The following is a 25,247-nucleotide window of genomic DNA, read 5'->3' as shown; positions in this document are numbered from 1 at the left end:
GTGGATATTTCATTTCGAAGCCAGCGTCTTCCTTTTAAACGATTCCAATGGAACACCATACCATTTTGACATTTAGTTTATGTCGTCCTGTATTTGTCCACACATTACTGTTTGTAGGATCATGGTTTGACTCATATATTTGGTAAAGGTAAGTTACGAAAGGTTCAAATGTGTTTTGATTAAACCAAATGTTTAATTAAAAAAAAAAAAACTACAGTTGACTGATGGTACCCATTATACTTACAGTTTGATTGTAATATAAGGCACTCATATCAGTGTATTTTATCCGGTTTACTGGCCTTTTCAACTGCACAAAACATATTTTAATTTCTAAAAATCAACACAACATCCACAGTGTCTCAAGTGAATGAACACTTGATATTGCAAATTACTGCCACGATTAAGGTGTGTTTGTATGTTTCCCAGGCAGAGTTTTACTGGAAAGCAGTTGGCACATCCTTTTCTGTTTCCTGGCAGACCAACACCTCGTCAGATGTCATCAACTGTGAGTAGCCTCCGCTTTGATGCACATCACACCAATAGTCTCAAGTGATTTTTGGTTAATCAAAAGACTGCAGGGCTAATCTTCAATCATAAAATCTTTAAGCATTTGTTGGGTTTACTTTTGAATTTGAGGTGGAAAATTAATGTATTCACGTCATTTTGTGTGAAAGGGTTGTAATTAATGTGTCAATAAAATGTGTTTAAGATGTTGCAACTTGTGAGTGTTTCTTTGAGGACTGAGAAAAATCTTTGACCAGTGCTTTTATTGCTCTGAAGTCGTCTGAATTACAAAAGAGCCGACTGACCAGGTCACACCTCCGTTTATTGCAGCTGATTGCATACTCTGTTACAAGGCTTACAAATAAACTACTAAAGGGCTTTGAGCATGATGCCTATGATTGGTTAAGCATATTTTCTAAACTCAATCAAGAAACAAAGTCCAGGAGCCATATCAGTGAAAAAATAGTGCCTCAATAACAAACATTTTTGCTGCCATTACAATGTTGTATCAAATGTCATCATTTGAGTAGCTTTTGCAACTAAGCACCTTATCAGTGGCGTTTGAGACATTACCCAAGGGACATAGAAAAATCATAAAGATATTGCTTAAGCATACTGTATGCTCCTTAAAATACCCAACAAAGTCAGATAACAGTAAAGAGTATCCTAATGCAAAAACAAAACCTACTTTTAAAGCATCAAACATTTTTTCATAAGATTTATGGTACAAAACATTCAGTGGCCCTCAATCACAGAAGCAGACCAGCGGTGAATGCAACCCAAGAGCCAAAAGAGCCTTTTGTGCATGACTGTAGTCATTGAAACAATACAAAGAGCCTTGCAAAGCATTATGAAAGTGAGCTGAGGGGGAATAATTTGGTACTAATTGAGACAGCATTCTTTGAGTAGAAGCCTTCTGGTGCCACAAGAGGGCAGCGTAACAAAACAAATGTCCATCACAGGGTTTTGGGCCGTTCTCAAGTAAGAATCAGAAATACCTGTGAATTATGGGTGATCATCGTGGTTTTAAAACTGTATACACACACACTATCCTGTCTAGTGTCTCAAGGTTCAAGTTGTAGGTAGGTTTCTAATTTGTCTTTGGCTCACTTTACAAGAAAGTTAGTAAAGATAAAATACCTCATAAGGCAAACAGTGGTGATAAACAAGGAATCCACGGAAAACAATAAAAACCTCTATAACATAAAAAAAAAAAGATTCAACAACCATAAGACTCCTATATATAATACAATAAAATTAGAAGTTGCATTGCCATTAATTGGCTGCCTGCAGGCACTGTAGAAGTAGGGCAACAGCATAATCCTACCAGCCCAGATGGGGTACTGTGCAAAGGGTAGTATTAGCAGGTAAAGGCATTGATTTGTTTGCATGGGCAACATCAGCAAAATATCTTTGAAACACAGTTGGTCAGGCATTTACACAGAAACGCACAATAAACACAATAAACAAAGAAAACCCTGCTATTTCAGTGGAGTTGACCAGCTCCTCTGCCCCTCTGTCCAACTACAATTCAGGCATCACTAAACAAGTTGCTTGTTTCAGGAGCTGGTTTTGTTGCTACAGTCAAACAGATACTGAGTACAAGCCAGTTGCTGTTAAGAGGAACATCATTCTCTGTGTGCATTTGCATAGATCAGCAGCCTCCAGGCATTGAGCTCAGCCAGGGTGTTCTCTTGCATGCAGATGCTGCAAGAACTGGTTACATGAACGTTAATCAATGTGTATTAGCGTAATTGCCCTACAAAGGCCTCTAACTAGTTTTGTGAGCTTTACAGGTCAAAGGTAGTGACTAGGATTTAGATTTACTATGAACAAAGTTTATAGCTACCTGGCATTGGACAGGTTTGCAGGCTGAGCTGCCAGGCTCCCATCTTCCCGTCTCATTTGCACTGCTTTCCCATTATGAGTGTCCGTGTTATTTTCCATTATATTGCTTTGTCATGACACTTTCTGCCATCTGAGAAGGAATCCCTCTGTGAATACGCTTCCTTGTAAAGTTTTCTTGTGAGTTTTACCTTGTCTTTACAGAAAACTCGAGGGTTGGTGTTACTGGTTAGGTTAGGCAGGCCTGTTATGTTCTCTGTTGCGCTGTTTCTGTGTCTCCTGTTTTATTTTTTTGTAAACTGTTATTTTGTTTTGTGGCTGAGATTTAGGCAGGTTCTTTCTCTGTCCTCTGAGATGTCCTTGTGCTTGTGAAGAAGGGCTATATAAATACACTCATTTATCTTTGTTTCACTGCTCACACACTTACTGCTTTTTGGCTTTGTAGGGCAGATTACACACTGTGTTTTAGAAGCAGGCTACACTGAAGTGATTGCTCAGAATCTGAACTATCTGGCAGCAAAAGGTCAATCAGACAGTATCATGTAACGTGATCTTAATGTAGCCCAAAGTGCATGTCTGTGAGTACAGGTATAAATATAGAGGTTTACAGAGAAATCAGCTGAACATTATTTCTGCATGGATATGCCTTTTCATGAATAAGAATTTCTTTATAGAAAAACTACCTACTACCTAGAAAGGCCATTGTTTCACACAGTGGAAGACAAATGTTTAGTTTACATGAGAAAACATTATATGCAGTGAAAGTCAATACCGCACCCAAACATCATCACTGGAGTCAGGTGTTAACCTTCAAATAATTAAACTTAATTTCCCATATTTCCTGGTTTGAGAAGAGGCAGAGGTAACAGACTGAACATAATTAGTGTTGTTGTGGTTGCAATGTTGAACAAAGAGATTTTTTTTAATAAGTTATGGTCACACAGCTGCTAATACTTGAGTGTTGAGAATGTCTTGTGCAGTGGACGTTGTGGATGTCTTCCGTTTTTGTTCACGTTTCGCTGAGTGGTGCATGCACTTCCGTTGCATATCGAGAACATGGGGATCGAACATATGGCAGGAAATAAAGTGAAATTTTGGCTTTCAAAAGTTACAAAACATGATCATCTTCTCACTAATGTCCCCGCTATATCCTTGGCCATCGTGTTACTGTGGTCATAATCATCTTCTCCTCGCGCTGTCTTGTGCCCCAGGCAAAATCTAGAGGTCAAGTAGGTCCCGACCATAAGCTGAGGTCACATTCAGGTCCATCGTTTACGGGCCCATGCAAGACATGAGCATGCTGGTTCAAGAGAGACGGCATTCCCTGCATTTTATTCCTCTACACAGCGCCTTTGTGCACAGGGTCGGGGGTGAAGCAGCCGTTGGTCTTCCAGCCGCTTTCAGCTGTCTTGGCCTGGGCCCTTTTCCTCCTGGCCTGCCAGCGCTGTGCTAGGGGCTCCATGAAGAGGGAGACGGAGGAGAGCAGATAGCAGATCCCGGCCAGGTAGAAAGAGCAGTCATACGTCTGGGTGTAGTCATACAGGAACCCTGTGAGACACACGACAGCACAAGAACACACATCACTCATAATTTAGGAATAAACATCATATGAATTCAATGTAGTCTTATAAGTATCATACAGCACTATGAGTGCACACATTATGAACATGCATGCTGTGGTGGGAAGATATTTATTATTAAAAAAAATGACTTAAGTAAAAGTAAAAAGTTGCTCATTTAAAATGCACACAGAGTAAAAGTTACTTTTTCAAAATAGTAACTGTGTGATGTGTGATCTTTTCCATGCAGTTATAGAGGGACGAGAGTACATGGGTCAAACTAGATTCTTTTAAAGGGGCATTACACAAAACAACTGAGGGTTGATAAAGTGAGGACTCAACTCACAAATGTGAAATAAGGACATAAAATGCTGGCTCTCATTGTTGGGTCCACTCACTGATAATTCCCATTTTTTCCACATTATTCCATATGTCCCATCCACCATCTGCAATTTTTCATCATGCACCTTACATTGGAATTTTGAAAATGACACCAACAAAGTAGAACCAGTGGTGAAAGATTCCACAAACTGTCACTGATTATTTTTTCTCTGTAATGGATATGATTTAAAATGTTGTGAAGTACAAAAAAACTGCACAAGTACACAAAAAAAACTACTCAATTACAGTGACAAGAGTAAATGTAATTAGTTACTTCCACCTCTGCATGCATGACCCCAGTGGGAGCTGACCCACTAATGCTGACCGGTGTCAGAGTCACACTCTAATAACTGTAATTGTGGTCTCGTTCGTTTTGTTTTTCTTGTCTTTTCACAAGCAACTTTGATATTCCACTTCAACACGGGTGACTCTGTGTGTGCAAAGTGGCCACAAAACACATGAGAAGAAAGGCGACACTAACACTGCCATCGAGACAGTCAGGCATCCTGAGGGGAGGGTTGGTCAACAGCAAAGTTAACATAGTGAGGGATCATGGTTTGCCCAATGTCAGTTCCTAAATGAGCAGCAGGAACGGTAAACAGAGCCACATGCTATTTCCGTACCACCCTAAAGGGGGTCATTAGTCACGTTTCGACCCCAGCATCCATAAGCTCCTCTTGGGGATTGCCTAACAAAGTGTGCAGGGACCATGTCAGTGAGTTCAAGGGGAACCCCCCCCTGATTGAGGCCAAATGTTACCAGTAAGGGCAAGGGGAGTTATTTTTCCTGGAAATACATCAGAATGTTAACAGAGAAAGATGTGAGTGACTATGTGTTTATGAGGGTCTCGGTGAAACGCTCTGGATAGGATCTGTGTAGGTTTCAGTGCTCCATATGGATGAAAAAAAAACCCCACTTCATCTATTTAGTAGATGATTGAATTATCCGTTATTTGTTTAGCTGTCTCAGAAAAGGCACATTCTCTACAAGGAATCGGTAACAACCTGGGACTTCAATGGAGCCCTGAAAACATTTCAAGTATGAAACCTGTTCCCCAGATTTAATAATGCCTTCCAAGACAAACAGAGACAATCTGTCATCACTTAAAACAATGTGACTCAAAGCCAGCCATGAGCGCAACACTGTTATTCCAAGGCTTGTACTTGCCCGTAGGCAGAGTGAAACCTGACCCAGTCACCTCTCTATGCAGTTCCGTCAAAGCAAACCCAAAAATGTCTGTGTTGAGGGCTGGGTGTGTTTCACAGAGCAGGTTTAGAAACTTAGACACATAGCATGATGCCATATCCTGTGCTAGTGCTTCGAATGTGTAGAACAAAACTTTAATGTTAGGCTTAGGAATATGAATCAGTCATGCATGATGATGATTTCTGATGAAGTGCAAAATTTAGTAGTTACACTTTTTGAAGTTAACTTGCTAACTTGCTGATGCTGCTTTGTGAAATACCCCTCCGAACTAACTATAGGTTGTTTTTCTCCTGTGCGTTTCAGTTTACATGCAGCATAATGATTGCACATGTATGTAAGTGCACACAAATGCACACACACACACACACACACACACACACACACACAGACTACACAGATACAGTTTGAAGCACATGCACACACTTATTTTGCCTTCTATATCGCAAATCATTTTAAAACAGGCTTATAGGTCATGGCTACAATCCCATGCACGTGCAGTGTAAGCATGTGTGTTGAGGTTTGATCGTGAGTCAGTGCATGTGTTGTATGACTCCTGAAGGTTTTCCATGATGTGATCCGCTCACCTGCCAACGGCGGCCCTGTGAGACAGCCCAGACCGACGAAGAACATGGAGAAGCCCATGGAGTTGTTGAGTTTCTCCGACCCAACCAGATCTACCTGCAGAGGCAAAGAGGATATTGAATCACCTGATAATTATTTTCCGTTTTTAACATTTTTGTGTTTTGTAATTGTAACCTAATTAATCCTTATGTCACAGTCATCAATTCAGAGGCCATCACCATATCAACTTGATCTTAATGTAAACTGGGACATCTACGGATATTAATAGATACAACTGTGCCTGGTCATTAAAAGGTTATGTACTGAGACAGATTATACCAGTTAGCATATGCAGGGTGGTTGGACATCATTATAATTCCTGGCTGTACACTTTGTTGATTCAATTTATATTTTTCTTGGCAAAGAAATTACTGATACAATGCTGCTCCTCTTGTAACAACAGCATTGGGAGTGGTGTCAATGGTATATTAATGACAGTAATGTCAGTAAGTAGTAATGTCACAACAATCCAATCTGGGGTGTGAAACCAGTTAAGATGTCTGTCTGTTGTGCTGTAAGGCATAACAGGAGCCTGTTCCCCTGCTCACCATGGCCTCCTAACAGCAACCACTCTTAAGATAAACCCTTAAGGGACTCGCTGCCAAAAACAAGCCTTATGGTAATGAAAGGGTAAATCCTGCGATCTCGCAACACCGCCCTGCCTATCTGACTGTGCCATCGCCAAATAAAATGTCACACTCGGCCGTCTTTGTTTCCAGGTGAGATCACGTCAGGATACTGGATATTGGCGTGACTTTACAGAACCACCCATTAACGGCAGACAACTAATACACCAAAAGAGTGTGATTCAGTGATACGTACCTCGCCGGAGAGGACGATGTAACAAAGCCATTTCACCTTTATCGTGGTACCAAAAAGTCCTCTCACACAAAAACACACTCATTGTGAAAGCACTAGACTGGAGAGTCATCTAGGTCCAGTCATGGTAAATGAACAACAGACTTATAAAATGTTAAGACTGAGTGGTCCGACAAGTGAGAGGGTATCATGTCATGGATTACATCTCAGGGGTCAAAGATGTTGCCATGCACAACTGCCTTTGTTGCTATTGTTTAACAAAATTTTCAACAGATTTGTTCTGCATTACTTTGACTCTTAACTCTCCAAACATATCCTCTCCTGCCATGGAAGATTATAAAAAACGAATTGTGTTTTCTGGACAAAGTTGTGTTTGCCTAGCTCGGATACTTCGATTTGAATTTGTTAGTGAAAGTTAAGCCCCAGTGAGGCAGTGATTGAGATGAATCGGATTGTAGAGTGTACACGGGCATTACCAGGACAGGCAGCAACAGGGCCATGTAGCCGCCACAGAAGATGGCAAAGAAGACGGCATAAACCATGAGCAAGATGTAGGAGTTCGCCAAGGGGGAGAGCAGGTTGACCAGGCCACAGAGGATCAGGTAGGCCTTGTGGTAGTGGTACTTATGAAACAGGTTCCTGTCCGTCACCCACCCTGAGGCCAGCTGGGCGATGGTCTCTGTGATACCTGGCAGAGAAACAGGAAGACAAGTGAGGAGGATGCTCTAAAAAAAAAACATAAAATAATACACTGAATGTTGATACTCAGCATTAAACATATGGGGTTTGCTGTGCACATCTCACGGTAAATTGTTGATCACTTAAAAGTGTTCTTCAGTTTGCCAAGGAAAAAAACAGAAGAGAAGAGAGAGTCACTGCAAAACACATCCACAATAAAATATTCAAGTAACAACTGGAAGCTGCTCTTTGGTAATGGAGTTTTTGATGGAATAAAAAAAACAAAACAAAAACAAACACAGGAGCATCACAGCACCCCTCATTTATATGTTTATATATGTCTTAGATCAGATCAAGTGGCTTCGTGTTTAACGATGTTACAGTGTTAAAATTTCATTCAGCAGATGCTTTTATCCAAAGCGATGTATATCTGAGAGTTGATACAATACGAATCTAAGTTCAAGTCCAACAGGATGAAGGTGCCAACAGGCAGTGTACAGAGGCAATGCATAGAGCGCATAGAAGCTTTTTTTTTTTAAAGAGTTTATATTTCACAGACTGATCTCGGCCACAGGAATTCATCAGGTTCATCATCCATGAGGACTCTCTTGCAGACTGTATGCACACTGTCTCAAATGCTGAAGGTAAGTAATACCACACCATGCAAACCTAAAGAACAGTAACTGCAAAATCCCTGGCACAGAAGTGGATAATACATTATTTTGTACCATTTCATAATTTAATTTTTGTTGACTCTTTGGTCCTCTGCAGCTCGCCTTTTAAATGTCCCCGAGGTCACCACAAAGAAAATGGGAAATGCTGCTTGTAGTGTATTTGCTCCTAGACTTTGGAAAGTCCTGCCTTTGCACATTAGAGAGGCGGACTCTGGGGGAATTTTTACAAGACATTTAAAAGCATATCTTTTTAATGCCAATCCTCTGTGTTCTCTGTCTTGTGGTCCAGCCCCTTCCCCAGGTTTGACTTGTTTCCCCAATTAGTTCCTAGTGTATTTAAGTCCCGTCTTCAGTTTAGTTCTTTGTCTGGTTATTGTCTTTGCTGCAATATGTTGCTCCTTGTGTTTCCAGTGCTCCCATGCTCCTTGTATTCCTAGTATTTCTTAGAGTTCCCAGTGTTCCACGTTTTCCCAGTGTTTTGAGTTACTTATTAAATATTTTAGTTTTCTCCAAGCTTGTTTCCTGCCTGTTCCCGTGTTTGGGTCCACACTCCAACTTCCACACGTGACACTATGCTCTGTAGGCACATACTTAAGGTATTAATGTCATAAAACATTGAAGTGAATATATTTCTTCATTTGGGTTTAGATAATGTGCCAGATACAACAGAGCACAGTTGAATGCAAAGGTCAGAGGCTGATATTTCTGAATGTATGCTGAGCTGATGCTTGGTTATATATAAAGAGTTAAATGTCATGTAAAAGTCAGCCATAAAACTCTGTGTCAGCTCACTCTGAAATGGGGTGTGTGTATATTAAGTGCAGGAATCCAGCCAAGTTATATGCAGGACCTGTCAACGTGCCACATCTAGTCCTGTCAAAATGATCCAGAAATCAATGTTCCACAAAACTGCACTGGGTGGGAATATGTGAGTGCATGCACGAGGGTTTGCATAAGAGAAAGAGTGTGTCTGTATGTGTGTGAGAGAGAGTGTAGACAGAGTGAAGAGGGAGGAGACACTGCAGCACAACTGCACAGGTCTCTGCACTAGCATCAAATGTGATGTCTGGCCATGTGGGCATGAAGCTCCCATCTAAAACAATAAAAGGTGGCAGAAAACAGCGGGTAGCAATATATCCACCCACTGCTTTACACAAGGAACAGCATATAACACCCAGCAAACTACTCATTATACGATTAATCCAATTCTATTGATTTGCTTTCTGGTGTGCTGGCTCCAGTCGGTATGATGACTGGGCAGATATCTGCTGCTCTCTGCTGAGGTCAACTGGAACGTGATAGGCGGTGCGGCAACTGCAGTGGTGTATTGAGCGTTGCAGGAATAGCTACAAGCAGACAACACCAGGCCATTGATCACTGAAACAAACTGGTCCCATGCAGATGCAGATCAGAGTTGCCCATCCTTTGCTCAGCCACTGCATCACAACCACTGCAGTCTACAGTCATTAACACTCTCAGCATAAACACAAACACCTGCAGCTGTTGCTGAGGTGAACATGAATATGTTTGTATTCTTCTTATGTTCGTATTATTCCTGGATATCTTTGTAAGTATGAGTGATATGCATATAAATAAAGGTTACAAGAATTAATATAAAGAAACTGTCTTATTGATGTAATTAACATCAACTGCACCTTACAAGGTTATGAATAAAGACAAAAGGAATACCTTGCTACTCAACATCTCTGCATGTGTTACATAATAAAATCAAGTGCATTTCTCTCCACTGAGGTTAGAGAGATGACATTAGGCAGCTGTGCTGTGTTTATGTGTCCTCCTCTAGTGACCAGAGAAAATGTCCTGGGGTGTCCCCTGCCTGCATTCAGACAAGTTGTGAGCTTGTTTGTGTGTTTTTATCGCAGCATGTTAGTCCAGGTCTGCAGCTGTTCCTGTTCAAACACAGAACAATACTGTTTGAATGTGGCACTTTAGGCCAAATGCCTCAGGGATGTTATATTTGCCATAATATGAGGCTGTCTCCTCAGAGCAGACAGGTTCTAGAGGTGTTTGTCTCTCGGCTTTAACAGACCTGCATGTAACATGGAGTACAAAGCTTCAAAGAGAGACACCGGGTCATTGCTTAACAGCAAAAAGCATAAAAGGCATGTTGGCTTTCCCAGCCGTTCTCATTATTGAGAATGCTGTTGGCTCGTTTTGCCTCCTCTTTTGTACACATTGCCGCCTCAGTGCTCCTCGGCAAAATATCAGCCACTTCAGAATTGGACCCAAAAAAACTGTGAGCCCCACTTGTCACCACGGCAGCAACTTTACTCAGTTAGCTGTTGCCTAGCGACTGCGTTTAGCTCCAGTGTAAGTGGTTGAGGGCTGACACATGGACCGACCCGGACGACAGTGGCCTCCCTCACTGGGCCAGTTGAATGGGCCTCTGTGACAGGCATTGGGCCGCAGGAGAGAGGGGCACAGCGGGACAACAGGACACTGGGATGGCAGCTTTGTGGTGTGGGTGGCACCCAGTCTCCCTCGCACTCTCTCTCTCTTTCTGTCTCTCTCTCTCGCTTTCTCATTACATTGGACATGACCACAGAATGTGACAGAGAAAACGTGTCTGTGTCCAAAGAATCTTTGTCTGTCTCACTGATTCACTGGTACTGACTGTTGGCACGCTGCTCATTTGAGTAAAACCATTGACCACCCCTGGAAACTGAGACATCTATATCCTCTGGCTTTTGTATGACTTCTCTAGACACATAGGCTGCAAGGCTCATTTTGCCCCTCTACAGAATATATTTTAGTGTAATTTTATGTAGCCACGTCACTCAAGTGACTGTGGTGCAGATTGCATTGTAAGACTGAGGGATTGCAAGATTTTCTGTTCTCTACAGTGATGGAAATGTTGCTGCTTTTGCAGCACACCAGTCGTGAATGAATCCTTACAATAATGTACATGGTTTGCAATGACTTATTCATGCTGCCCAGTGACCACCTAAAAGCATTAGCTGAATGCTTGTTAAGGTAACCTCAGACCTTATGGATATGGCATCCAAAGCCTAACAAAGCATCCTCACATTATCCAGTAAGAAAGAAGGTATATTACTTTAGGCTGAACACTATAATCATTCCTTAGATTATCAAAAAATTAAAGATGAAAAAATTGTTAGATACACAGTAACAACATGTTGTTGATCTATGATGATGGCCTCCACCATGGCCTCTCCTTTTATTTTAGTGGCATTAGCCTTGTCTGGATACATCTTTCCACTAAGGTCACACAGTCTCTCTACTGAGGAGTGATTACTATGGGATAAATTATAAAACTGAAGCTTGCAACTTACAAACACACTACCCCAACCCAGTCTGTAGTGTCTCAATAATTCACTAAGCCACACCAAGCACTCTTGCAGATTTATATGCACGTGTGTGTTTGCTGAACGCAATGTTAATGCTGCTAATTTCATACTGTATGTAGTGGCCTCATCAGTGGCATACTGCTGAACCCCCTAGCCCAGGCCAGTGGACCAAAGTTCAGCTTTTATGTAAGCACATTCATTACATAAGACTGCAGAGTCTGAGCAGCTCACAAATAATTAATGCCTAGAAGTTGACTGAGGACTTTTTACGTCGCCTCTTAAACCCAGTGTTGAGAGAAACCTGGACCTTCCTCTTCAGAGTCACTGAAATCATCCGCTGGAGGGTACACTCAAAGCCTAACAAGAGCAGCCCTCTGTTTAATTGATCAGCAGTTTCCAAGATTAATTATAAATGGCATCAAGTCCCATGTTTAACTCTATTCCACTCAGGGTAGCACCATTTTAAGTCATTTTAGGGTAGTAGTGGGACCTAGTTTAATAATATGATCATTTGTTTTATTATCCTAATGATCCTAAAGAAAGCAGATACTACTGGCCAGTGTGAACCTCACCTGCCACAGAGATGATGAAGGAAGCATCCATGGCATCAATGCCCAGGGTCCTGGCTCGGGCAGACAGGTGGAAATAGGGGATGAAGTAGGCGAGCTGGCTGAAGACCAGGGACCAGGTGTAGATGCAGAAGAATGGATCCTTCAGCAAGGAGAAATCCAATACTTTGGCTTTTCTGACAGGCACCTCACCAGGTGTGCTAGCATGGGATGAAAATCCAACAATGGTGGACCCGTTCATGCTGCCATTGAGCTCTATGGAGCTGTCCGGGCTTCTGGGTTTACCTGGACTCAAGTCATGGTGGGGCTCATGGCCATTCACACCATTGAGGACCAGTTTGGTCAGTTCAGGGTTTACCGAGCGATCCTGCGGGTCTTGGGTGCTCTGACCCGCTGGGTTCTCGGTGTCCCAGTGACAAGGTGGAGGAGGGGACGGGAATGAGTCTGATTTTGAGATGCCATTGGTTAAATGAGAGGAGTTATTCCCATTCACACAGCTCTTAGGGTATTCCTTATCAGAGGAACTCTTGAGGGAGGCAGCAGGGCTCTTCTGGACAGGGGAGGAGGTAGGGGTAGATGTAGTCGAAGGCTTCACATAGATGGGTCTCAGAAGCATCCCAGAGGCCACCAAGTTCAGCATGAGGCCCCCAAGTATCAGCATGGCACCTGTGGAGGACAGACAAAATACCTTAATCTACAGGCGAGCCTTTTACCTGTTGTACCTGTTGGCTGTCACATGCATTGCATTACTATAGCTACCTGAACACACCGGAATAAACTGTATATGTTGTACAGCGTGCAACAATGAAAGACATGTCACATCAGAAACTGACATTTTCTTGCACTTAAAAGCCCATTTCTGCTCACCTTGCCAAGCATATTGGTCCAGGAGCAGCTGAGTGAATGGAGCAAGGGCAAAGGTCAAACCCATCCCAGATCGCCCAATTGCATATGCTGTTGCTAACCTCTTTCGGAAGTACAAAGCTGTGACAACCGAGAAGCCTTGATACAGAAGTGCAAAACCCATTCCTAGATGAGGTGAACAAAGTTACAATCATCATCACACACCATGCCAGTCAGATAAGAAGCAATTGCATTATAGTCACACAAAACATTTGATTTAGCTGTAGCGCTTTGTTTTTCCACTTACCGACGATCACTCCCATGCTTATGTACAGGAACACCACATTGTTGGCAAAAATACTCATGAGGAAGCCTCCACTAACCAGCACTGCCCCGACGATCGAGGTCACTCTGGTTCCTAGCTTTGCACAGGCCACAGAGGCAAGCGGTGCTGCAGAGATTACATGACAGGATGCACAATGAAATGGGATCTCACAAGCTTTTCCTGTTTTACACGATTCAACATCCCACAGTACGTGTCAACACACACTAGAGGACACAACCACTTTGGTCTCCTCTTTCAGCTATTCAGGGGAAATGACCCAAGAAAAGACACAATATTTTGAGGAGAGACTTCTGAGATTCAGCTGTGAGGTGTTGGGGTGATGCAGACAGAGGCGAGCGGGGTTGGCTCTCACCTCCAGAAAGACGCAGACTTGACATGATGGAGCCGATCCAGCTGATGCTCTCTGCCGAGCCTCCAAACTCATCTTGGAATGCTACAAAGAAGATCCCGAAGCTCTTCAGGGTTCCCATTACCAAGACATTCACCTGCAGCCATTCACATCCACATACACCGCCACATGCACATACAGGTGCACACACACACACAAAGAGTTACAAATGGTGAGTCAGCTGTGGACCAGTGCCAGTACAATTATATTTTAATTTGTTTTTTTTAATTTTATGCCTTAAGGCATAAAAATTAAATCCAAATTTCCATGGCAGCGTACTCTGATATTATTCAATAGTCAGTTAAAGTTTTGTTTCTGCATTTTCACAAGCTACTTTGTGAGCCTTTCACTCTCTCTCATAGTCAAGAAAATGTTAAAAAAGATTGTACCATAAGACTGGAAACTTCATTGGCAGGTGAAGGTCTGGTTTAGTGAAAAAATGCTGGTGAACACTAGTATCACAGTAGTGACAACAGTCCATGTGTGTGTGTCTCAGGGTGCTCAATCTGACTTGACAAAGCTATAATTGAGTTGTGAAAAATGAATATGACATTACAGTTAAAAGTTAAATTCAAAATTATCTCGTTCCAATTCATTTATTACCATTTTTAATTCTTTTTTTTTTTCAATTAAACTTGGTTCACATAAGCATAATAAATTCAGATTTAGTTTAAATACAATCTCTACTGACACTAACCTTTATCCAGAGTGAACAAAATGTAGCATTTGCTTTACTGTATTCTAATCTTACTTTATCTGTTAAATATATTTTAATCAGAAGAGACTTGGTTTATCTATCCAAAAAGCTTTAATGAAATAAAACACTGATTAAAACTTGTGGGCCAAAAATGATGAAACCACAGGTACATCTGTACAGGAGTATAAAAAAGGAGTCCTGACACTGGTGGTCGCGATACAGCAGCAGAAACTGGAATCGCAGCGTTCTATCGGGACAGCAGATTGAAGTAATAAAGAGTGCAATTGATCTATGGGAAGTGACGGGTTTTCAGTTAAGTAAGCTTGCAGGTCTGCCCCACACGGGTGCTCGTGCATGAAGCATTTGGTCCTGACATGGTTTATTTAGCAGTATTTAAGCCAATTTGAAACAGACATTTTGATATCCTTTTTGCTCCCAGTCACCAGCCGACAGCATGTGGAGCATTAGACAGATTGGGGCGAGCAAATGATACAAGTGTAGTGTTTTGGTGAAGTGTTTTTTTTTTTTTAACTGATTAGGGGAGAAGTTGGTGAGAAGCATGGGGCATAAATTTGTGAATTATGTTTTACTGATTGAACTTACAGAAAGCTTTATTTAAGTCTTGGCTGTTATTTAAGTCTTGACTGTCATTTTGGCAAACCTAAGGGCTATCATTACTTCAGTCTGTCATCTCTGTCAAGACCAGTTAAAGATTTTTACAAAGAACTGAGCGGGACATACCAGGAAGCAATGCAGGACCACCATCCAGCCCCATCCCCCATCTGGAGGGTCCACATATTGGATCTCCTTCTCCTTCTCTTTCTTGGTGGTCGTGGCATCCCTCCTAAACAGACCCATCACGGCTGCCTTGGTTTCACTGAAAAAATAAATAAAACAAAATAAAATAACTATCTTAATTGCTGACCTTGCCTAGCCACAAGCATTCTTCGGATCATAAGCCACAAAACTCCATTAAAATGCATGGAATTTTAAAATGAAGTGAAAAGGAATCCTTGATGAAAATGTTTAGTGCTGGTTTTGAAGCTGCTGGCAAAACAGACACGGTTACTGTCAGCACTTACAGTTCATGTACATGCCTTGCTGAAGTATTTGATGCAATCTTAATTTGCTTGAAGGCAGGTTGTCTTTCACAGCAGTCACTTTATTGACTTGCTGTTTGGTGTCAGATGTCTAAGACCTCTGGCTAAAACATGCTCACTCTCAGCCTCTGCACACTCGTGTCCTGCACATCTGTCTCTCAACTCCATCTCACTCTAAGGCTGCTCCAAGTCTACTGGTACATGTCAGGACTAGGCTGATACTGCTGCTTTACTAAATTATCAACTCAAATATTACTTTAAAGCACTATAACTCATGGCGGTCTAACCTCACCCATCATTTATGCTCTATACTCTGTGTGTGTATCTATAGGCCGAAAAGGTTTTCAAACTGAACTAATGTGACATGATCTTGGTTCAGCTTTAAATGTAGGTTAGGGGTACAAGAAAGTTGTTTCACCTGACAATCACTGTAATGGATACATACACTTTACTAAATAAATTATTAAATACAGTATATGAAATACTGGTAGATAGGCCCCTGTTTTGCAACACTCCAGCAACCAGCCAGATTTCAGTAATTACAATAATTAATGTTACTCACACTTGAGGCAAATGTCAGCGATCAAACTGCTACTAGACAGGTTTTTACATCTTGGAAACCTGCCCCACCAGCACCTTGCCAGCTAACACCTGCCACATGTCCTGTGGGTTTATGAGGACCACATTCCATTTAAAGAAAGACCAAAAAGTGATTTATTTGTTCAAAACTGTGGACAAAGAAGTAGCATAAATCCATCATAGATTCTGAACAAACCCAGCAGACAGGTGATGTTTCTCATTCATTTATGACAATGATGTTGTGTGACTGTATCCTTATTGTTTTTATGAACAGGGAAAGATATAAACAGTAGCTAGTTATGCTGAAATAACTGAGGTGTGAAACAGGTCAGATACAGTGTAGCCAGACCTGGTTACTCTTCTATCTCTTTTGCTCTTATTACAGCGGCGGACCTGGACTGAAGTCTCATCAGTATTTATATGCAGCCGCTCTGTGTCGCAGCACATGTAAATATTTAATTAACTGAATCGCTGACCTATCCTAGTCAGCAGCTTTTGTTCTCTTACTGTCACACAGCCTCACATCCCCTCCACATGATGGGCTAAAGTATCCTTTTTGATTTTCAACTTGCCATTAATTAGGATTAATTTTGACTTATCATATTTATATCCTTCCAAACCCTAAGCAATTTAACTACACACTGAAGAAAAAAAAAAATCAAACACCATCTTATGTCCACAGTGGCACATGGCAGAAAGAGTCAAAGAGGATGATAATCCTCTGATGGGTTACTGAGTTCAGTGAAACACTGAAATTGAGAGTAAACAAAACACACACACACACACACACACATGCAAAAATACACATTCCCCTACCAGTTCCCCCAACAAAATATTCATTTATGTAAATGCCTATCTGTGTTCTGACTTGTTTTTGTTTGTTATATCTGTTTGTACTTCACTTAATGAAAAAAATTAAAAAGTGGTTCCTAACAACAGAGAAAATGTCATGTAGGCCTTCATTTGCCAATTAGGAAGACAACACCAAATTAAAACAGAAAAAAGAAAGCCAGACAGAGAAATATTGCAATCTCATTTCTTTTAACAAAATTGTGTGTGTGCCCAAATGCACATATATCCTTGAATGGAGAAGTGTGTGTCTAGGTGTGTGTCTATGGCCATGTTTGCATGTGAGGAAATGCATGCCCATGCTCATGGATGTGAGCCTGTCTGTCTGTGTCCACATGTGTGCCTGTGGCTGCATGTGTATTTTATGGGGTTATGACTAAAGTCATAAGACCGCAGCTTTGTGAAACTGAGTCTGAGCTCTTGTTGTGAGGTGATTTAGTTGAGTGACTTGGTCATGCCTCTGTTGTAAGCCAGCTGTACTGCAGCTTGACTTGGCATCCCACAAACAGGCGAAGAGTGCCTCTGAATTTCTTTGAAGCCTTTTTCCTTGGAACATTTTCCCCAGGTCTGCTCCTTGCAACACTCATGACTCATGTCTGCAGATTTTTAAGCAGCCTTGTTAAACATAAACGTGCAGCACATTCTGTGTGTTCATCCATGAACTACATACTGTCTTATACAACAGCATAAAATTAAGACATAGGGAAAAGGTTTGGGGTAGAGGGGATCAATTAAGTTGGATCAGAGGATGAATTGCATTTCAGTCACACAGCTACTGTTTTGAGTATGAACATTTTTATCAAGAATAAATACAAACACAATTTTTATTTTGACGGCAAGGCTGTGTTTCATATCATTTCCTGGAAAAATTTAAAGTCGACCAAAAGCGAGAGCATAGAGAGATGAATTGCAACCCTTGACACCATAAATAAAATGAGCCCACAGGTGGATCTGGAGCGGGTGGTGGGGAGGGAGACAGATGGGTAGCAGTAGCTACAGTACCAGCAGGGCGAGTAGCAGCATACAAGGCACCAGTTTGACAACTTAAATAGCCCACGCAATTGCTGGTGGCATTCCACAAATTTGGCCAACACATCAGCCCGGCCCTGAAGCACCACCTTTTTTCTGCCTGAATGAGTTTAATAGACATCGCTTCATTTCACTTAACCAAGACTCATTTGGTGGATTCTTATGTTTCATTTCCATGACATGAGACATTGACCAGTGCACTATCATCAAAACACCAGCAGATAATGTGGCTGAAATAAAGCTACAAATAAAAATACTGCACAAATACAATAAAAAAAGAAAGAAACACGACATGACAAAAGACTTTGCATGTAGCCAGTAGCTGGCTTAGTGATGCATCCAATATCCAGTCACTCAAAAAAATGTATCATTATTATTGCTGTTAAGCCTCAGACATTGGAAAGCAATACAGGTGACTTCTGACAGGTAAGAGGAAATGGCGTTTTCATCCTGTTGATAATTAATCAGTTTTTTGCGGCCCTATGCTGCATCACTGACTCAGTCTGACTTAGACATGTATAAGAAGCCAAGACCAAATTAGGCAGAGAGCACAGAGCGGATTAAAAGGGGAATGAATTGGGCCAGTGTACTGCAAAGAAAGCATTTCCTCCCATGTGCTGTTCACAAGTTGTCCCCAGAGTGTGTTTGAGTGCATGTTTGTGAATGTGTGGTGGGTCTGAGGGTTTGGGCGATGGGGGATTGGAGATCAGTACCTTGTAGTGAGGTATTAGCAACATATTACTGCAAACTTCAACCAGGACATTCTCTCTCTCAAACGTTCACATTTCATCTCCTAGGGTTGTATTTTTCGTTAAATAGTGTACTTGGCAAATACTGCTCCTGAAAACATTATGTCCCTATTTGACTGATGTACAACCTAAAGTGGCATGGCACTCGCCAGGAAAGTTAAAAAGAACACCACATCATGGGAGATAACATTTACAGGTCATTTTCTCCTGCCCCAGTTTGGCCCAAGCAAGATTTATGAGTCCAAAGATGTGTGTGGAGTGAGTCAAAACAGAGTTAATTGAAAACAGAAAAGGAACCAACAATTTTAGAGAAAAAAAATCAACTGAATCGGAGCCCTAAGACCTGGAAAAAACATATATATGCTTTTATAAATCCCCCAATTTCCCACCTTGAAGCTTGCTTTAATGTCTACGCAAATATGAAACCAGTTTGTGGAGTGACATTTGACGCTCATATTATTTGACTCGGTCAACATTATGCTGTGTGTACAATATGGAGTTGGAGAAATTTGATAAAAGCAACTAAAGTTACAGCACTGCAGAGTGGAATCATCGCGAGGCATGCATGTCTTTACAAATAAATGTGTAAGGGAAATTAAACCCCACCCAGAACCATCACTTGAATCTGTTCAGACCAGGTTGGGATTTTGCAATGCAAAACATTAATTTTAAGGCTGGACTATCTTAGGCTTGCAAATGATTCACAAAATGTTTGAGAGTTTGAAGAAGAAAGAGAGAGACAGTCACATGAAATCAGGTGGGTTAGGTCATTACTGAGCCAATAGCTGGGGCACTGACTGGACCTGTTGGTATGAGGGTCTGAGCCCAAACTGCTGCAGGGGGAGCCCGGGAGCTTCCTCCCACAGGAGAAAATTTTAACAATTAACCTCTTAAATGCTAAGATTTCCTACTTTTTTTTTTTTAATGTGAGGGTTTAAGAGAACTTGTGTACATTCTACATGCCATACCCACAAACATGCCACGAACAATTACAAAAAAGCTATCTTCTTTTGTCTTTTGTAACTAAAGCTACAGCACTGCACTCATCTCCATCTTCACCTCACCTTTCTTCTCCAGGTCTGTCCCTCATCTCTCCTCCTGTCCATGTCTTTCCTCTCTTCCTCTCCTTGTCTCCCATCTCCTGTCCAGGTCTCTGGGCGCCTGATACTAACTGTATTACTGAGCTGAACTAGCAGTGGCACAACCTCCTAACATGTCACAAACCTGGTTTGTCTGGCTCAGCGGGACCATCCAGCTGCTGATACTCCCCACAGTGTGCTGATGTTGTGAGGAAACATTTTTGCATATCCATTGTTTGGTTCTATTTAAGGGCTACGCTACCCACCAGAAAACCAATCCTTAAAGAATTAAAGGGAGATTAAATTAATGGATTAATAGTGAGTTTGTTCAAAGCAGTTGTTGCAGCAGTTCATCTCCAGCTTGCCACACTGGGTGGTCCCGCTGTAACTTCCGTGCTTCCGTCTTTTCCGATTAATTCTCTCCAGATGAGATGAATGGCACTCCACTATGAGTCTGAGGCAAGACAAGCCCTGCTCTCTCTGTAGTTTCCAGCTGAGATGATAACGCATGCTCTGTCATACTTAAGATAAGACACTTTTCAAAGGCAGAGCAATGGCATCATTTAGTGTTTTAATGCCATGTGATTCCCCTTTAATGTGAGATTTACACAACAGCATTTTGGCCATGAAGGGTCTCCTCTCCATGTGGTCCTTCTCAAGATTTCTTCCATTTTTCCCTGTTCCACCCCCGGGTTTTGGGGTTTTGTTTTTCAATGAGGAGGTGTAACCCTGTCTTATCTGTTGTCGACCTGTGGGCCTGTAAAGCCCTCTGAGACTGTAAACACTGATATGAGGCTCTAAATAAACTTCAACTTGAATTTTAAGAAAGATCAAAAACCACCTTTTTTAGAGCACATATGAAACTGGTGAAATGTTTGTAGTGAACACACTACAAACATGCGTACATGCACACCCCACACACATGGGCACAGATTCTTCTAAATTGTGAAAACTGACTGCACTAAGCTTTGGAGATCAGAGCCACAGTGTTATGCATTAACTCAGCAAAAACTCTGAGCAGATCATAACCTTGTCCTGCGTTCTCTTGATTACTATATATTTTTTTTTTCTCTTGCATTAAATTTAAATTATTTTCCATATTTATAAATGTCAAAAATTGGCCAAAAATGCCATAGAACAAAGTGGTCATTTATTCTTATTTTCTTATGTTGGTTCCATATTGTTAGACCTGAAACATTTTTACCACTCTACATATCGGAGGTAAATATTATACTTTTTACTGTACTACATTTAGCTGGTGGCTGTAATTACTTGTGAATTTGCATTACTGGGTGCATACATTCTGAATTTTTAAAGGTGTAACAAGCCAACAGTCTATGGAGCAGCGACAGCCGCATTAAAATACTTATACGTTCTATTAAACTTTTACTTTATTTTTCCATAATGGCACTGCCAAAAATATTATTGTTGGGGACAAATTCTCATGCAACATTAAAGTGTCCGAGAGAATGAAACATATCTGTCATCTCTGCACAAGCGGTTGGTTAGCGACCCAGAGAACAAGACAAGAGATATTCTGACGAAATCATCTGCAGGCCTGAAGAGGGGATTACCTGTTGTGCTCTTTTGGTAGCATGGCTGAAGGCTGTGGAGGCGCAAGAGAAATTTCAAAAGTCCTATGCTCTCAGTGTCATTCTCAGGCTTTTCAACTGGGACTTGAAACTGCGGCCGCCTCAAGATTAGCCTTACACCTGCAACAAGAAATGGACAATGACTGTTAATTGACAAGACAGCATGAAGAGAAATGAGCAGGGAAAATCAATGCAGGTGCATCTAAAACCAAAAATATATATACATAAATATATATAAACATTTGGCATCTGGCTGCAAAGACATTAGTGTGTTTTCCACATCATGACCAATATTGTAGGATGATGCACATAAATCAATGAATGGATCCTGTAAAATAAAGCCTTTCTCTGTGTGAGGGAGTATCCCGCAACAAAATTTATTTTCAGTGTCTCTTTGAGTTTATCTTAAAAACAAGTTGTGTTTAAGCCCCTCTAAAGATTACACAGCAGCAAGATGATAAGATCCCTGCCATGGAAAACCCTGCCTTGTGTGTGTGTGTGTGTGTGTGTGTGTGTGTGTGTGTGCATGCCTCCCTAAAGCAGTTCAATTAAGATAATCGACACATGTGCTGGATGAAAGGTTAGAAAGCCACAACCCTTTTCTGCACAGTGGGCACTGGCTCAATACAAATATTTCTGGAGTTTGCTGAATCACTACACTGTGGTTAGAAACAAGCCTCCACTGGTGATACGCCACAGCCGGATGATTTAAACAAGCAGCAGAGCATTGGGAACGTGTTACAACTTCCTTCTCTAAAAATGGCCTGTCAATAAGGGCGTGGAGCCAAACAGACAGAAAAATCAGCTACATGACAGAGCAGGCAAGGCATACGGAAACTGGGTCACACAAGTGAGGGCTCATCAACGAAACTGCAACAGAGTTCCACCCTGACACTGCAAAACAGGCAGTTTTCCACAGTGTGTAATATTCATAAATCAGAGACTAGTTTCTTGAAAATAAGCAGACTCCCATCACATCTGCTGCCCTCGCCGTGATATAAGAGCTGTCTCATGCAGCAGGCAGCACGGCCAGAGGGCGATATTTAGTGAAATAATATATCCTCTGACATTAGTGACCTTTTAATGTGGCGTGTTCAAAGGAGCGGCCCCATAATCTGACGTGCTTGTATAGTTTACCTGCACAGTAATCTTCCCTTCACCATGTGAGATGAAAAGTGTTGTTTCTTTCCCTCATGTAAAAAGCAGAGGTGGAAAACAAACCAATATGCATCTAAAAGAAATGAAATCAGGTCAGGCCAGATGCCAATGACCTGGATGAATGAGAATATGCACAGACAAACTGAGATGTACACAAACACAAGTCAGTGCTTTTCTTTAAAAGTTTACTCGTGAGTAAGAGGAGATCTCCTCAAAAGGAGAAAAGAAAGTGGAAAGAAATAAGATTTTGTGCATATTTCATTATCAAATCAACCTGTTTCTGTTTTTTCCAAATAAAACGTTCTGTTCATTGTGAACTGAGATGACAGCTAAAGTAGATTTTGATGTAGTTTTGAAGTTGCAATATATTTATACCCATCTGCATTGTCACAATAATAACAATAGCAGTGTTGGGAAAGTTACTAAAGAAAGTAATCAAGTATAGTTACTCATTACTTTCTAGAAAATTGTTATGACATTACTTCACAAATTACTACTGACTCTCCAAAGTAATTAGAGTACTAATTACTTTACTTTTGCGGTTCTTCCTAAATCCCAGATCAGGCGTCATCAGAAGCAGAATGTAACTACTGATGATGATCTAGGTTCAGTTTCAGATATCAGAATCTGATCCTAGACCAGCGGAGTAGACCAACACCTCAACTCAAACACACAAGCCACAGCATTACCAAGACCTGAAGTAATGAGAATTTTATTAGAGCAGTAACTGTACTGTGGTTACTGAAAATTAAAATGTAATCCCTTACCTTACCTTGTTACTAGGAAAAGTAATCTAACTGCACTGATCGCAGTAAAAAGTAATCTAATTACACTGATCGCAGTAAAAGTAATCTAATTACTCCTAGCATTGATCTCAATGTGTAACTTTATACTTTTTGTTTTATTCCTGACTCTGGCCTCATTTACTCCACTTACAGGTTAATGTTCATGATCTAAGTTGGCCTCTTTTGAAATGCACACTTTGTCCAGTTTTGAGTTGGTTTCAAACACCTTCAGCCGAGTCCAGGCTTTAGCACTGTCCAGGCAAACCCAGTCTATTAGTGCAAATGAATGTAAATTCAGGGTTATTTAACCTACCTTTATGATATGACTAGTTTGGAAGTAGCTGAACAACTTTTATTTATTAACAAGGTTACTGCTCGCATGGTGCAGTTGTATAAATTTCCCCAGGACTGATAGTTCAGTTGTAGTGTGGAAATGTATTGTTCCTCTAAATATCAGAATTGTGAGTAGTTATTTTATATGACACTCCCAATTTAATTTTCTGCATTGTACAGTCTCAAAGTTGAACCCTAAAACCTTCAGGATACCCCCAAACTGACCACCTGCAGCTTAACCTCAGCTCATATCCCTGCACCAGCTGGGGGTACTGGGACTAGCAGGACATTAGTCATGAGGAATTGTGCGATTACGTAGTAAAGTATTTGAAAGCTAGGCTTAGTTCATTATCCCTGAAAAACGAGTGGGGTAAACATACAGCACAGCATTGTGAGCAGAAAAGGGAGGTCTTACTGCGTTTAGCTGTGAGCCACTTGTTATCTTCAGGTCACAGGCCTGTTGCATTGTGGCCGTCACTCAATACTGCTGTGTGGGGGAGAAAATGTGGAAAGTCATGTCACTCAGGAAGATGGGCAACCTATAGGGGTGTGTGTGTGTGTGTGTGTGTGTGGTGGGGGTACATTGACGTTACGGTGGTGAATTTTAAGAAGATGCTTTGAGTGCCAGCGCTGCCTTCTGACAAAAGGCAGCATAAAGCCGCACTGACGGATCCTTGGTGAAAAGTTTTCAATAACAAAAACAACTTTGACCGCTCACCAAGTCAGAGGAATTGAATTTGTATTACTGTTTAACTGCACAGGCGATGGGGGTAAAAATCATCCAGCATTTTGAGAACACACAAAAATAACTAATAAAATAAAATAAAACAACAAAGCAAAGAATGGCACAATTTAATGCAATAATTCATTTATTTTCACATCAAGTCGAGTTTAAAACAACTCAATTAATGATTTCTAAAAGTACTCCATTGTAAATATGCGGACGTGTAAATCAAACAGTCCATACCTGAATAGTGCGGTCAGTCCTGGCCTCACTTTTCCTCCAAAATCGCAAACTTGAATTGGACAGGTATGTTGTTGCGTCCTAGAAAGGTGTGCGCCTCATCCGTCTCAGGCCAGAGGAGGATGCTCTGTGCGGCTGCTTGGCTGGGAAAAGTTTCAGAGGGGCCGTTTTCTCCGAGGATGCCCGGGCCATAACTTCTGCCTCTAGGAGTGAATTCCTCTGAGTTGCGTCTCGGATCTCAGCCACAGCATCGCCGAGACCCAAAGGCTTCACAGGAAAGGCCACGTGACTGAGACGTAGCTTGAAAGCCCTCATCTGAGAGGGCTGGGGGTAGGGGGGGGAGAAAACCCTCTGCGGTCAAAACATCAATGAAACCCCTCCTCCCGGTGCGAGCACGCAGCCTGCTCGGACGGATCGTACGAGTAAGTTCCGGTGAAGGGGGACGCACTGCAACAATGTGCGCAGCTGAAAGCCACACTGCATTTTTACACAAGTATTACCCCACGTTTGTGCTGCCTCAGTGATTTAGCCTGCTGCGATGCATCCCATAAAAAGTCTGCATAGCCCACTG

The 25,247-nt window shown here is 41.5% G+C and overlaps 1 protein-coding gene across 1 annotated transcript; it reads right to left on the bottom strand.

The window, feature by feature from the left end:
- Window positions 1–809: 809 nt before the first annotated feature.
- Window positions 810–24,906, bottom strand: slc16a4 (solute carrier family 16 member 4). The gene is made up of 11 exons (XM_030054980.1): window positions 24,680–24,906; window positions 24,128–24,199; window positions 21,419–21,556; window positions 15,201–15,336; window positions 13,727–13,859; window positions 13,336–13,479; window positions 13,053–13,214; window positions 12,189–12,851; window positions 7,412–7,623; window positions 6,080–6,173; window positions 810–3,897 (listed from the first exon to the last, which is right to left on the bottom strand). Exons 3-11 carry the CDS (start codon window positions 21,439–21,441, stop codon window positions 3,689–3,691), a joined length of 1,776 nt encoding a protein of 591 aa, XP_029910840.1. The 5' UTR covers window positions 21,442–21,556; window positions 24,128–24,199; window positions 24,680–24,906; the 3' UTR covers window positions 810–3,688.
- Window positions 24,907–25,247: the final 341 nt, after the last annotated feature.

The sequence above is a fragment of the Myripristis murdjan genome, chromosome 7, assembly GCF_902150065.1.
Source record: "Myripristis murdjan chromosome 7, fMyrMur1.1, whole genome shotgun sequence".
Taxonomy (NCBI): Eukaryota; Metazoa; Chordata; class Actinopteri; order Holocentriformes; family Holocentridae; genus Myripristis; species Myripristis murdjan.
This window is presented reverse-complemented; position numbering and strand designations above follow the sequence as displayed.